This window comes from Pelecanus crispus, chromosome 6 (genome assembly GCF_030463565.1).
Source record: "Pelecanus crispus isolate bPelCri1 chromosome 6, bPelCri1.pri, whole genome shotgun sequence".
NCBI classification, from domain to species: Eukaryota; Metazoa; Chordata; class Aves; order Pelecaniformes; family Pelecanidae; genus Pelecanus; species Pelecanus crispus.
Genome location: NC_134648.1, coordinates 18,667,630 through 18,683,100, shown reverse-complemented (window position 1 = coordinate 18,683,100; position 15,471 = coordinate 18,667,630). Strand labels below are relative to the sequence as shown.

The window sequence follows — 15,471 nt, the reverse complement described above, 5'->3', positions numbered from 1 at the left end:
GGTATGCGTTAGCTTGTGCTCACGCGTTACTCTTTTCCTTTTATCTTAGACAAATCCCCAGGTCTATCTGAGGACACGGGAAGAGAGAGCAACCTAAGGTCAGGTGATTACCTAAAGGGCTGGGGAGCATCAGCCCATGGCAGCGGCAAGAAGCTTTTTGTGCTGCACTCCATCCTTCGCTGCCCACACACCGCTCAGGTCCTGCTCTGCCGGCATGAGCATTTATTTCCCCTGAGGCTTTACGTGGGGCTCACTGCGTGCCCGTGGGTGGCCTGACCACAGCTTGCTTATGAGCCAGGGGACCTTTCCCAGCACCTGCTCTGAGGGCAGCAGATGCCACTTTTTCAATGTACTTCTCATGCAGAACTGCAGGTGAGCAGGGTGCAGCTTTGCACAGTAGCTGAGAATGCCAAGGCTTCTGCAAATTGGGTTTTTTCAGAAGCCAGAAAAAAACTGACAAGCTCAGAGCATAGAATCATAGAATCATAGAATCATTTAGGTTGGAAAAGACCTTTAAGATCATCCAGTCCAACCATTAACCTACACTACCAAGTCCACACTAAACCAATCAAGCGTAGACTAGACTCAACCATGTCCCCAAGTGCCACATCTACCCGTTTTTTGAACACTTCCAGGGATGGTGACTCCACAGGTTAAGCAATTTACTGACTTTCTAGAGGGATTCAGTGGTGAGGAGAGTGGGACTCTTTCAGCCTCGTGGTGTGCTGGCTTGGCTCCAAAATGTTTTGCTATTTCCTACCCTACTGACTGTGTGTCTGCCAGTTCCCACTGCCATGAAAATATCACTTCCTCATGCAACAGCCCCTTTGCTGTGCAACTCTGGTTCATGCCTGCAGCAAGCTCCTGAAGGAGATACTGCTGAGCAAGTCCTTCTGAAGCCTTGTAAGTTGGCACATTTGGGTAGTGCTTGGGTGGTAGGGAAGCCATCTCCTGCCAAAGTAAAGCTGCGTTTCTGAACTGCAGACGTAGGAAATATTTTTTGAAGAAATAGCTGATAGGCTTTTTTTTTTTTTTTTTAACCAGGTGCAGAAGCAATGCATTTGCAAAAGCAGCTGGCTATAACTCTGCTCTAGAAATGCAGCCAGAGGTGGTAGATGCTCCACGCAGATCTCCACCAGCACAGCTGAGGTCGGGTAAGGTCAGAAGCTGCTTTGAATACACGGTCGGATCACACACGCCCTGCAACTTTCACATGAAGTATCATTACAGTTCTCTCTTAGTAAAATGCTATATTGAGGTGCAAAGGGATTTTTTTCTTAACTGTGTAGTTCCTCTTCGGGGAGGCTGAGCAGACAGCAGCGAGCATCAACCCTGTCTGCTGGGAGACACAGCACCGGGTAGGATGGGGGGGAGAGCATGGGAGCGAGGAGGGGGAGCCTCAGGGAAGCCTCGGAGGCTGTTTTGGAAAAACACACATGGTGCGTGTTTTGCAGCTTTCAGGTGTAGCTGCCAAACCCATCACCAGTTGCAGGCCTGCTGGTGAGGCTGCTCCATGCCCTGCTGTGCCATCCCTCTCACCCCCAGCGCAAATCCAGTGCTATCTTTAGTCAGCCGGTATTTTGGGGGTCTGTGAAACCAATTAATGCCTGGAGGCAATCTGCATATCTACCCCTGCCAGGAGGGTCTTGAGGAAAAAAAAAAAACGTGTCTTTATCTGGAAGAGATACAGGGCGGTTTCTCAGTTTGCAAGGAATCGGCACATCTTGGGAAAAATACTTTCAGCCGAGCCCGGAGGTGCCCACCCACAGCTAATACCCTCCTGTCTACCAGATGGTATTCACTTGGACTCCAGCAAGCAAAAACGAAGTGTCCTTCCCAGCATTTTTGCCAGAAAGATACATATCCCTGCGTCGCTCTCCCTGGACTCACTGGCAGCCGGCTAGCTGGGTTGTTGATGTTATCCCAAGGCAAAATCCCCCCTCAGCATCACTAAGTGCTATTGTTTCAACCCCCGTGTGCACCAGCTTGCGCACGGACGTGCTCGCTTTCTTTTTAGCCCTGCGACATCAGCAATAAGCTATTCCAGTCTTTATTCACCTACTAATGAATTATACATTGATTATACAATAGAAGCTCTCTGCATCGATGGGCTGGGCTCTTGCTCTCCCACATGGTATCTCGCAAAGCACAACTAAGCCCAGCTGTGGCTCAGCCCTCTCCGATGCCCTGAGAAAAATGAACGTTCACTTTCTGGGCGCGTAAGCAGCGGAGCGTGAGCTGAGAAGACGGAGCGTCTGGGCTGGATGGGGAAACCCGCTCAGGTTTGCTCTCCCTCTGCCGTAGCTCTGGTGGGAGCCGATGCTGTCCTTCCCCACCCCCACCCCCCTTCCTCCTCCTCTTTATTTAATGTGACCCATCTCAATAGATATATTGACATAAATATTTAAAGACGGCAGAGAGACAGACCGGGCAGATGGGAACCATTTGTTGAGTTTATTAGAAACAGAAACTTCAGGCACAGCTGCAGGTCTCTGCTTGCCACATCCCCGCCCAAAGGCTGAGAGGCAAACAAGATCCCCAGGGCTATCACAGTGCTCCAGCTGAATTTGCAGAGCTGGGCACAGCGATTTTTGGATGAGCAGTGCCCACAGAAAAGATATTCTGGAAATGTCCCCTTAGATACGTGGATGAGATTCTTGATACTATTTTTTCTACTCAAAATAAAGGCGTTGGCTGGCTCCCCAGGGGTGCGATGGAGCTGCACCTTCCCACTGCCATAGGCCAGTCCATGCCCTGCAGCTTGCCCTTGCTCAGTCCCTGCCTTGAAAAACAGTATTGCTGAGTGTTGGCTACCTAGGAAGTTATTCTTACACGCTCTGGTACTATTAGCCTCCCTCAGGATGAATTTCTGAGCTACTTTTCCTGCATCTCCAAAATGTCCTATTTAAAGATTCTTGGTGATGCTGCTGTTGGTTTTGTTGGTTTTTTTTTTTTAACCACCACCGGTAAATTGGAAATCCAGGCTATTTCTTTCTTATTTTCCACAGACAATAAGATGCAGTGGTTCAATGCTAATGGGGACCTCACCCACAAAATGAGGTGCATTTCATTCCCATGTTTTGTCCATCATTTTTTGCGCTGGCTGTGAGGAGGGCAGGGCGATTACCACGCAAACCCAAGCCATGCAGCCACAGTACCATGTCAGCGGCCATCCTGCAGTCCCTGGCAGACAAGGGTCTCCCATCTGCCCTCCTAAATCTCCTGGAGACCCTGGGTGTTAAGTGTTGAGAGCCTGGCTTAATGCTAATCGTTTCACACCCTGGTCACCAGCTCTCCAGGCACATGTACAAGGTGAGGAGGACGTGGGTCTGTCCTCTCCCCTCATCCTTCTCCATTGCTTTTTTGTAAAACTCAAGGGTTTTTAAGGTGGAGCTGCTGGAAGGCTGGTGGGCATCTCCCTGGGAGAAGCAGGCTCGAAGTCCTGGGGATTGGGCTCGCCGAGTCCCATTGGTAAGGGACTGCCAGCTACACCCAGGGCTGGGAGGCAGCTCAAGCTGCATCTGCTCTAACAGACCCTGGTTGAGTCATACCCATAGATGTCACCCATGTCAAAACCCACAAGCATGACACTGACTTTTATAAACAGGTTCACAAAAAAAAAACCCCAACCATCCAAGCCCAGCAGACAGAGGAAAACCACCACAAGTGCCTCTGCTCTCTGCTGCTTCACTCTGCCTGCAAATCCAATTGCGAAAGCAAATTCAAACGGCTGCTCAGGGACAGGGGGATTTTTTTATTTGGGGTTTTACGGCTTTTTTTTTTTTTACTTTTTTCGAGTTTACTTTTTTCATTCGGTGATGCAAGGTTTGGGAGGTAGGTAGCTTCTTCACAGAGCTGCCTGCAGCTGGCTGCTCTGTAAACAACTGTGCATTAGCATGGTGTGCTGCTGAGCATGCTGAACCGAGCCCATCCTCCTGAAGAGGGAAGACATCAGCCCTATTCATAGCGCTTACACTTGATACCAGCATGTGACACCGATACATGAACTGAACTTGTGCAAATTAGTTGTACTTATTTATACAGCAGCATTTTCTAAAGAGCTGATAAAGCTACTGAGAGTCTTTGAAACGCAGTTCTGGTACTTTATGGACTGTACAGCAAGTAGTACAGCATGACAAATGAATGTACAACACAGAATCTTGGGAAACAGTACATGTTATCTTGACACTGTGCTGTGGCGGTGGTTTTTTTTCATCCTGTACATTAAGGTCAAAGTTTTCAAATGTACACAGCTGAGCTGCTTTAAAAGAAAAAAAAAAAAAAAAAATTGGACAAAGCTTGAAATCCTTTTCCACTTCCAAGTTTTGGAGAGGACTTTTGTTGGTACGGCCAGATGGGTCAGCCCAGTTTAGACTGTAACTGGGAGCTTGATGCAGAAGATGGTGGGTCTGTGCCCCTGCTCCCCCTGCCAGAGCCACATCTGTACCTGCGCCCCGGGCAGCACATGGCTCCACCACAGCCTGAAGGAAGGTCCCAGAAACAGGACTGAAAAGGGTTTTTTTCTCATTTTCCTTTTTTTTTTTTTCAAAAAAAAGGCAGAAAGCAAGAAAAGAAAAGCAACAGTGACAAAAAATAAAAGCAAGCCCGAGTTCCATACAAGTAGTTTCAATGCCAACTTTGTGGCAGTGATTGCAGCTGGGGTTGCCCACTCTCCAGCACACAAAAGTTTATTTGAGAGTCATTTTCCTTTGTAGCCGGTGGGGCCGCTGCCGCTGAAGGCCTTATCGGTTTGTAGCTGGTTCCTTCCTCTCCCTCACACAGACTCTCCAAGCAGTGCCTCCGAGAGTTTTTCTAGAAACATCCACCTAAGTGCACGAGAGGCTCCTTGGTTCATGTAGCCTCCTATCTTCAAGCTCTCCATTTGTCTGGGGTGGGGGAGGTATTTTTGTTTTAATATTTATAGCTGGAAAGGATGAAGGTGCAGAAAAAAAGATGTTGTGGGATGCTATGATGTAGCAAGTGAGCAGCTTCGGCATCCTGACGTTATCCTTTGGATTGATGAGCAGGAGCCACACAGGATTACGGCTATTGCCGTAACCAGATGGGTCGTACTGATAATTTGGGATAGCAGTTACATGCATAAATAGCCTTACGAACCTCCAGCTTTGTTGGTAAGGCTGGATGAGTGAACGTGGCTTAGAGACAAAGGGTTTATGCATCCGTGGCAAGCCCACAATCAGGGACGTACTCAGCATAAGTAACCGAGGAACGGGGCCAACTTCTATTCAGCCCTGGAGCGCTGTGGGCTGTTACCAACGGGCAAAGAAGGATTTGATGAACATAATGGAGCCCCGGACCAACTCATCCCTGAGGGCAGGCAATAGGATGATTTTGGAACAAGTTGACTCATTCTCAGCATATATGTATAGGAAATGTGTGCTTACCTAACAGTGCATTCCTGCTTATGGGATGCATGGCAGGGAAGACTCCATCGAGTGTGAAAATGTTGGGCTCAGAAGCTGCTCCCTGAAATGCTTTTGCTAGAGGAAAGTACCCAGGCAGAAAGAGGGCAGGTTTCCACGTACAATGCTGCAGGTGGACGTTGAGTTCATATTTAGCAGGTAAGGTCCTGACCTTTGCTGGAGCTGCTGGCTGCTGCCTTTACAGAAGTCCTCTTACACTCTGATTATGTGACTTACTGTCCTGCCCCTAGAAGAAGCGAGTGAGCTTGCTGGAGGCATAACAGGGGGTGAGAGCAATTTGTATTTCTAGGGATGAGCAAGTGGGCCAAAGTGGATTTTGGCCAAAAGATTGGAAAATTTCATCGTGCTTCTGTTGCACTGCTTTGTTTTTTTTTTAACTAAAATTTCACTAAAATTTCTAAGACATGATGTGAGGCTTACTTGAACTGTCGACACGTGTGACCCAAATCTGTTTGGTGGGCAGCCCTGAAGTCCCCCAGATGCTCATAGAACCCAAAAACCGAGGGAAAACGACCTGAGGGGTTCTACTGAACTTGATTCAATTGCTTGCAGTAATAAAGCCAGAAGCTTAGGCAAAAGTGTTGGGCAGATCAGAGCTTGGGATAAAATAGGAGGGGGAAATGAATGAGGAAATGTGTGCTGGTTTTAGCTGGGACAGAGTTCATTTTCTTCATAGTAGCTAGTATGGGGCTATATTTTACATTTGTGCTGAAAGCAGTGTGGATAATACAGGGATGTTTCAGTTACTGCGGAGCAGTGCTTGCACAGACTCAAGGCCTTTTCTGCTTCTCGCCCCACCCACCCCACTAGCGAGCGGGCTGGGGGTGCACAAGAAGTTGTGAGGGGACACAGCTGGGACAGCTGACCCCAACTGACCAAAGGGATATCCCACACCATATGGCGTCACGGTCAGCATGTAAAGCTGGGGGAAGAAGAAGGAAGAGCGGGGACGTTCGGAGTGATGGCATTTGTCTTCCCAAGTAACCATTACATGTGATGGAGCCCTGCTTTCCTGGAGATGGCTGAACACCTGCCTGCCAATGGGAAGTAGGGAGTGAATTCCCTGCTTTGCTTTGCTTGTGTGCGCAGCTTATGCTTTACCTATTAATCTGTCTTTACCTCAACCCCAAGTTTTCACACTTTTACAGTTCCAATTTTCTCCCCCCTCCCACCAGGGTGGAGTGAGCGAGCTGGCGTTAAACCACAACAAAATGCTTCTCTGAATTTCCGACTTAAAAGAGTTTTAACGTAAAAACTGTTTTCCTTTTTTATTGGGCAGGGTCCCGTCATGGATGCAGCCTAAAACTTCTGTATACAGAAATACAAATCCTGCCACACCCTGCACCCCTTCACAGCAGTTCTTCCCCCACCCCGGGCTGCCTGGTGAGGTTTATGTGGCAGCGGTGAGGTTTAAGAGATAGTCAGGATTAGGAGATGGTGGTGCCACAGCCTGCCAACACTCTACCCGGTGGCTGCCAGTTGCGCATAGGGAACTCTTGTTGTGAGCTGCCCCGGTGGGTGAGAAAAAGAGGAGAAAAAGGGGAAAATGAAGAAAACACAAAATAAAAGGGGGGAAAAAAGGAAGAAAGGAGAAAAGAAAAAAAGAAAAAAAAGGGGAAGGTAATAGAAAAGGGAAAAAATAAAAAGGAAAGAAGGAAAAAGGAAAAAAGGCGGGGAAGAAAAAGGGAAAAAATAAAAAAAGGAAAAAGGGGAAAAGAAGCAGACGGCCGCAGGTTTCGGGAAGGGGTGGGGGGCGGTGTGTGGCGACCCCCCGTTCCCGGGGCGTGTCCGGGGGCGTGTCCGGGGGCGGGGGCGGGGGGCGTTCTCTCCCCCGCGCCGCCGCCGCCCCAGCCCGGCAGCAGAGATTGAGGGGAGCCGCTGCTGCCGCTGCCGCCCGCCTCGCCCGCGCCGCCATGGGGGTGGAAGGCTGCACGAAGTGCATCAAATACCTCCTCTTCGTCTTCAACTTCATCTTCTGGGTGAGCCTGGGGGGGGTGGGGGGGGCTGGGCCACCCCGGCGCTTTAAATAGCGGGGCTCCAATATGGCTCGTCTGCCTGCGCCTGGTTTTAACCTCTTTCCTGTTCCCCCTCCGCCCAGTATTAAGACTTGCTGCCTGGGATATGCCTTAGGGGTAGTTTGGTGGGGGGGTCTGCTTAGCTTTTTTTTAATGCATGCATGCTTTTTTTTAATGCATGCATGCTTTTTTTTAATGCATGCATGCTTTTTTTTTTATGCATGCATGCTTTTTTTTTTTTAATGCGTGCATGCTTTTTTTTATGCGTGCATGCTTTTTTTTTTTTTATGCGTGCATGCTTTTTTTTATGCATGCATATATATATGTATTTATTTGCACATGCGTATCCATTTAGATACATTTTTGTGTGGAGGTATAGAGGTGTTCATACGCATCCTTTGCGAGCGGAAGGGCGGGGGGCAGCGCTGGGGGGGGCCCCGGCGTCCCCAATGGGGGCGGCCGCTCCCAGCCCCCTGCTGCCGGGGGTCTGCGCGGGGAGAGCGAGCGGCGCTCCCCGAGGCCGGGGGGGGGGCGGTGGGCTGCTGCCAGGTGCAGGGCGGAGAGGCGTCGGTGCAGCCGGCCGGCACAGAGGAGCCGGAGAGGAAAGGGTGTTCCAAAAACACGGGCGATCGCGGCTGGTTTTGCTCTCCCCGCGCCGGGAGCTGGACGGGGCTCGACCGCCCGGGCAGCGCCTCGGGAGCCGGCCTCGACGCCCACTTTTGGGTCGTGCCCAGGCTGGCTGCCCGCTGCCTCCGCCGCCTGGGAAGTTATTTTGGGATGCAGATTCTACCCAGCCTGGAGAGGTCGCGTTTCCTGAGAAAGCTTCTCCTTAAATAATCCATCCAGACGTGTGGCTAATTGAGCAAAATGCGGTGTATCCTGGTTTCCCTGTAGACCGGGTTTGTCCCGGTTAGAAACACCCTCCGGGCAACAAGGCGCTGGCATGGCAAGAAACGCTCTCCCTGCTCCTACGCCCGGGAGCAACGAAATGTGCCCAAGCAGGCTGCTTTTTTTTTTTTTTAAACAGGCTATTTACCATTCCCCAAAATGATATTTTTCTTGCAAGCAAGCCCAGCCCCGCCCCATGGAGGCAAGGCATCGCTTGCTGAGCGCTGGCTGCGTGGTCAGGACGCACCCCTTGTCTGACACCCTGCTCTGTTGAAGAGGGATTTGGGGGTTTTCTTAATGTTTGCAGCAGCAAACGAAGCAAGGAGGGCTGGAGAGGGGAGCAGTGCCTTCCAGAGCAAACCCTGCCTCGGCACTGGGAGCTACTCTGCCCAGCTGGGGCCTCTGCCTACCGCCTTCTCCCTAGGGGTGCACACTGAAGCTTTTGGGGGTTCCCCACCTCTGGAAGGTGTAGGGCTTACTACTGCATGGGAGCGAGCGCTGTCAGATCCGGCCTGATTTCAGGCCTCTTCGCCTTGTTTCTGGGTATAACACTGACCAAGGGAGAGATGACTAGCTCTGACGACAGCAGTGTTAATTGATACCTGATGTGTTGCCAGCTGCAAAATGAATGCTGGACAGTCCTGGGGATTTTTTTTTTTAACCTCTTCCTCCGCGCTTAAAATGGCAGGATGGAGGCGGGTAGGCTCTTCTCTGAAGTGGTGTTCCTTCCGAGTTATCGTGCTTATCCTGGGGCTTTTTCTTCCCTTCTGGTCCCAATTTCCTGCCATTCTTGTCGCTGAAGCCGCCGGGTGTGGATACGATGGAGGAAGGGTCTCCTGGGCGGCAGGAAGGATACAGGGGTCTTTGCACAGCCACCGCTCCTGAGCAAGCTTGCTTGTTCGTCCCAGTGTGTGTTTGCAAAACAGCTTATCTTTTATAAATGGGCGTTTTGCTTCCAAGAGGAATAGCCAATCTGTTTAATTTCCCTGTCGGGACTTCTGGTGCGTTGCCCTATCCCTTGGAAGGAGCCTGACGCCTGGTCCCTGCAAGCGTTGCAGGGAGATACTCCAGCTCCTGCCAAGGAGGGGTGCCTGTGAGCTGTGACCAACCGGCTCCCCAAAACACTTCCCAGTGCTTGGCTTGCCTACAGCCGGCACCCTCAGACCACGTCTTGTGCAGATGGGGAGCCTGGGCTTTGTTAGAATTAATGACGCTTTCTGTGAGGCTGGCAAGCTCAAGGGTGGTTGAACACCAGGTCTTAATGGTTTTCAAGCCATTTTGTTTCGTTTTTTTAAATGAGTAGCCAAGGGGAATTTTAGGTTTACCACCAAGTGAATGTGTTTAGCAGCCAAACTTGCATCCCCAGCTGGGGAGGGATGCCTTGGTCACCACCGTAGCGCAAAGGTCCTTTTTACAGGGTGGCATTTAAAGGCTGGACGTGGTGCTGAGCACCCTTGCTGCAGTGTGGCCATGTTGGGACCCCAGCTCTGACCCCAGGGAAGTGCAAGATGGGGCACTTGCAGCCCTGTGGTCCTGCCAGCTGGTTAACTTTGCTTATCATTTGCCTTGCACCCAGATGAGGTCAGGCGCTGTTGATGAAGACAAGCAGGAAGCAGAGTCCAAAGTTTGGCAGATGCCGCATTGTGCGGCACAGAGCTTGCTCCAGCACCCCAGAGGAAGAAAGGAAGCAATTCTCAGCCTTAACGGTGTTAACAAACAAGAAAGAAACTCCGATAACTTTTTAGAGTAGTCCTGCTGTCCTGCCAGAGTCTAAATAAACTGACACCCCTCTGGCTTCCCCCCGGCTTCCTTTCCCTGGCAGCTCAGGGGGAGTTTCACAAAGCCGCTGTGTTGAAAAGCAAAAGCAAAAGGTGGCCCCGCTGCCAGCTCCCTGGGGCGCCTTGGCAGCCCTCTCTGCCCGAGGTGTTTTGCTTTTATTTTCTTTTTGGGGTGTTTTTTCTTTTGTGCATGCATTTTTGAAAAGAAGATGGCAGGCTTGCTGGGGTTACCTGCTCAGTCCAGGGTGGCTTTTGAAGAGGGAGCAGCGGCCACTGCACAGACCACGCGTGCAAACGGGCGCCCATCCCGGGAAAGAAAGGGTCCCTGCGTGTTTCACAGCAGCATCCGCTGACCGACGCAGTGGAGGTGGCCATGGGCAGCACTTAGGGATCTCACCCGGTTAGTAAAAGACAGGGCTGTTAAGACGAAAGCTTTTCTGTGCTGCAAACTTGTCCTGAAACCTTGGAGCGGCTAGTGGTGAGGTGATGCTCTGCTTCCCTGCCCTGCGAGAGGGAGCACTGGTGGTACCTGTTACTGGGCGCAATGGGCAGTCCCAGCTCAGCCTGCAGTCCCGAGCGGGGCTGGGCTGGGCACGTGGCAGAGTGGAGCTCCTTCTCCATCCCACTCTCAGCAGACAGCTGGACTTCGACTGCTCTCCTGAATTATCTAAATCCGATAGCGTCGCTCAGCGCATGGGGCTGAACTGACCACCGCTGCAAAGAGTCCCTGGAGAGTCCAAAGGAAGCCAGAGAGCTATTTTAAAATGTAATTAAACATAACCAAGGAGAAACTGGCTTGCTCAGAGAAGGATCGCCCAGCTTATTAGCTAATACAGCCTGTGGCATCCTTCCAGGTCTAGAGCACTGCTGACTGCTCTACCAGGGTGTCTAATTAAAAGGAAGAGCTTGCTCCTAATGCCATTTTCGAGGTAGCACATAACTCTTTTCTCTTGCTTGTCTTGAGGGCATGTGGTGCAGTCAGGGTGCAAAGCAGAGGAAGGGCAAGAACAGAGGGAGGTTGGAAGTGAAAATGTGTCCCAACAGTGGTGATTGGAAGGGAAGGCGGTGGAGGAGCTGAGTATTTTCTCATGCGGCACTAGAAAATCTGTCAGCTGTCCCCTGGAGTCCAGAAAGCGTGCATGAAGATTCTTGGCTTTGGTGATGAGAGGTGATGGTAGAGGGAGGTGGCAGCTCTCTGTGGTGGTGGTCCCACAGTGACAACCCTGCTTAGCGCCTCGTGACCCTCTCAATGTGACGACGAGGGTGGCTGGGTACTGCTATTCACAGGTTTAAAGGGAGAATGGAAGAGCTGGTGGTTCATGTGGCACGCAACTCTGAAGCACAGGTTTGGAATAACTCCCTGGGCTCGCACAGCAGCTTGCATTTTGTTTCAGGTGCAGGCCTGCACTCAGCACTGCTGAAATACTATTAGTGATAGCGGCTAGCAGGCTGCTCTGCTGCGGAACGTGGGGTTTGGTTTGGTTATTGGTCTCCCCGGGGGTTGCAGAGAGCTTTGTGAGCAGCAAGGATGTGATGCTTGCCCAGCATCTTCTTCCGCTGACTTTGGGTTCCGTATGCTGGGACAAGGTACAGTCAAGCGTATTTCCATGTGTGTTTGACCCTGCAGCTATTTAATGCCTGCCTTTGAAGGGCAAGAGAGAGGTTTTCTTAGTAGGCTCAGTACCTGGACCCCAGTTTTCCTGCTCATGGCTCTCTGTCAAGGGAACAGAGCCCTACCATCACCTACAAAACCTCTTCTGAAGTCTCTGCATGCAGAATGTTATTTAAGCAGGTCTTTTGAAGAGACCAGTGCCCTGCCCTTTGGGGGTACCTGATTTCAGTTGATGGGCTGCAGTTGCAAGGAGGGAACATCACTGGTGGCTGGAGGGGGGATTACTCTGTTTTCCTGAGGTTATTCTTCTGTCGACCACCGTAATGCTTATCTCACGCAAGAGCATTAACCTCCATATGATGCCTTGAGAAACACTTTGATCCTGTACTGTGCAAGTGCCTTTCACTGTGTTATTAAAAAGGGAAAACAGTTGTATTACTGTTGTAGTTAAATGCTTATGTATGGGGCCAAACTAATTTTAAAACAATATCTGCAATTGTTTTCCTCTCCGCCGAGGGCAATTAAACTGTGCTGGTAGATGTCAATGTGTAGCGATACTTCTATCCGCAGCGGGGATCAGGCTGCGGCAGGCGGGGAGCAGCCTGCAGGCTTGGTGCTCCCTGTCAGAGGACCCTGCTCCTGGATTTTGGTGCCAGATTCCTGCTCTCCTCCCATCCATCAAGCTTTATTTGGCCTCTGGCACGCTGCTCCTCTGGGAGTGTTCCTCTGGAGCTTGTTTTGAAAAGCCCTGCAGTGTTGTGGGGCTGGTAACTATAGGCACCAGCGGAGAATTTCGCCCTGGCCGGCAGCTCTATTAACAGCCGCCACTGGAAGGTGGTGGCGGCTGCGCTGCTGGGTGCGGAGCACAGGCTGCAGGCTGCCTTCCTCCTGCAGAACATCGGGCTGCTTGCAAATACCCTTTCTGCAATTCCCGGGCAGGCCTTGCCTGCAAGCTTTCAGCCTGACCTTTGGTGGCCATGGAGCGTGATCACTGTGGAAGGCAGCAGAGAGACCTCACCTGTGCTTTCCAAGAAGAGTCTTATCTGTTGCTCCTGTTTGCGAGCGCCTGTGCTGAGCTGGACAGATAAGCTTTTACGATGAGTGGCTGTTGAACTGCAGCCGCGTTTGATTTCAGTTGCTTCTCCTGCTTACACACACCCCCACCCCCAAAAAAGGTCTTGTGGGGATCCCAACGTGTTCGTGCTCCAGGACATCCCACAGTCCCCCCCGACAAGCAGCGCGGGGGCGATCTGTAGCACTTCTCACCTTCTGCCTGAATGTGTGCGCCTGCCACCAACACTCCTGTGTTCCTCTCCTGCCCGCCTCGGTCCTTGAGGTGGTAGTGCAAAACCTGTAAGGTCCTAGCACGCATCTTGTGAGGGCTTGTATTGCGCTTCCAAAGGTAATTTCCGTCAGGTTATGAATCTCTAGGTCCTCGCTCTTTTTTCCCCCGCTCATGCTAGCTGCGGCAACAAAACGATGTTTCATTATTTACATGGCACGTATTGGAGAACATGATATCTGCTGCTCCTCCTAGAGACCCACAAATGACCTGGGAGCAAAGCATTCAACTGCAAATTAGCAATTCATTCCTGGCTGTGCAAGGGGCTTCTTCCATGGCAAGCCGCTGCAGCCTTAGCAAGCCATTTTGTCCTCCTGCGCCCCAGTTCCCCACACCTAAAAGGACGGGGATTCAGTTTTACTCCGTCTTGGCTGCTTTGCAGGTTGTGCTGGAGAGGAGCCGTGGGGAGCCCTAGTTGGGGTCCCTGAGTGGGATCCAGATGCCGCCGTCCTCAAAGGGCTCAGCTTCCAGGCGGTGTAAGGGAAGCCGCAAGCCTGTGCAGCGTGAAAACCTATTAAAAATCTCTAATTATCTACTTGAATCATAAAGTAGCTAAAATCTGTTAAGCTTCTTTGGCAGCATCCTGCTTCTTGTCAGTAACTGTGGTATTTCACAGGCATTGTGGCGCAGGCTCCGCCGCTGGCGTTTTTGCAGCAAGGCACAGGAGCTTCTACTGGCCCTCGGGCTCATGCGGGTTGGGAAGCAGCGTCCCGGCAGTGGGACCAGCCGTGGCTTCGGGAAGCGGTGCTGCTAAAAATACATCATTGTGAAACTGCTGGCACCTCCGCTTCCCTCCTCGGCTGGCTTGAGCTGCAGGATGTCTGCTTCGCTTTGACGTGCCCAGCGAGCCGCCCTATAGCCAGGATTTCTTCCTCCTCCTCCTCCTCCAAGCCAGGAAACCTATTTTGGAGAGGGGCAGAGGGAAGGGAGCAGGAGGAGGAGGGCTGGGGGCAGCGGAAGGCACCGGGGGCGGGGGGGAGGTGGGTGATGCACGTCCTGGCATACACCCGTGGCTGGGGAGCAGCAGGCGAAGGTGCGGGCAGCTCGGATATGGGGTGGGGGGGAACGGGGCCGTTCCTTGCACCCCTAAATCACGGGAATTTCTTGTGGAGGGGAGGAGTGACTAAGCCATGAAAGGGCTCGTTCCCTTGCCCCACAGCTGGATCTGGGAGATTTTAGGGTGAATGGCATATTGGTCAGTGAGGCTCACTCAATCCAGGGGGGAGCCCCGCTATGCACGTGGTGGATGGGGCAGCAAAGCGGGGCTGCGCATCTGCCATCACTGTGGTGCTCAGAGGGTGAAGCCCCGTCACGCAGGGTACCACCCCATCACCCCTCGGGGGGGCTGGGGGGCTGCCTTTCCCTCCCTTAGGCCGCATCCCATGGGGGCTTCCTCCCGCCATCCCAAGCGGGAATGGCATCCCTGTGAAAAGCAAGCTTTGGGCAGGCAGGATCCAGCTGGAAAAGTCTGGCTGTCTGTGGAAGAAGCCATAAATCTCTGGAAGCTGGAAAATAGTGGTAAAGAGGAAATGCTGGAGCCTGCTGTGCTACCTCTGCCGTGCCGGCAGGCTGCTCGGGGCACGATCTCCAGGATCGTCCTGGACCGCACTAGCGATGCAGCGGGGATACTGCGCTGTGGACTGGGTGCCCCTCTAGGCTCATGGTGGATTTTTGAAGGGGCAGGGAAGATGGAGGAGATGTTGTTTTCACCGAGGGGTTGTTTTCTTTTGGGATTTGGGGCAGTATGTTTGCTCGTTTGGGTTTTTTTGGTTTGTTTTTTTTTTTTAATTTAAAGGCATACAAAAATGCAGGTCGGGGAAGGCAGGAGAATGACAATTTAAAACACTCCAGAGCAAAGGCAAGTGCAAGTTTAAGAGCAGCACTTAAAATGCTGGAAAATAATCTGGATGCTCTGAGTTGGAGCCCGAGCAGTTGCTTGTTTCAGCAGCATCCACCTCTGCGAGTGCCTTCATGCCGGCAGGGGAAGGGCTGGCTAAGGAGGTCGGCTTCTGGAAAGCAGGTCTAAGAGTGACGTAGTGCTGGCGTCGTTGAAGTTGCAGCTTTTAGATTATTGCTTTCATTAAAGCAGTCCCCAAAAATTTAAATGGAGAGCTGTGCTGGGCACTCGGGGTGTATCTGCAACGAGTGATGGCCCCAGCCTCTGAGGCATTACTGTCTGACTAGCTGGGCAAGCACAGAGCGATGAGGTAACCTGCACGAGATCATGGATACCTACAGGGGAAAAAAAAAAAGGGATATTTAATGTACGAAGATACGCAGCCTGAAGACCAGCGTGACACTGCCATCGGTGGTTGGAGCTCTTCTGGCTCTTGTGTTGGCAAACAGCAGCGATTGTAGGATGGGGAGGGAAGAAAATACCGAGCTTATATCT

At 51.6% G+C, this 15,471-nt stretch overlaps 1 protein-coding gene across 1 annotated transcript in view; it reads left to right on the top strand.

Moving 5' to 3' along the window:
* Positions 1–7,343: 7,343 nt before the first annotated feature.
* Positions 7,344–15,471, top strand: part of CD81 (CD81 molecule) — a 31,971-nt gene continuing 23,843 nt past the window's right edge. The window contains exon 1 of the mRNA XM_075711955.1: positions 7,344–7,423. Coding sequence (XP_075568070.1) covers positions 7,358–7,423 — 66 coding nt within the window. The 5' untranslated portion in view covers positions 7,344–7,357. The remainder of the gene's footprint in view (positions 7,424–15,471) is intronic.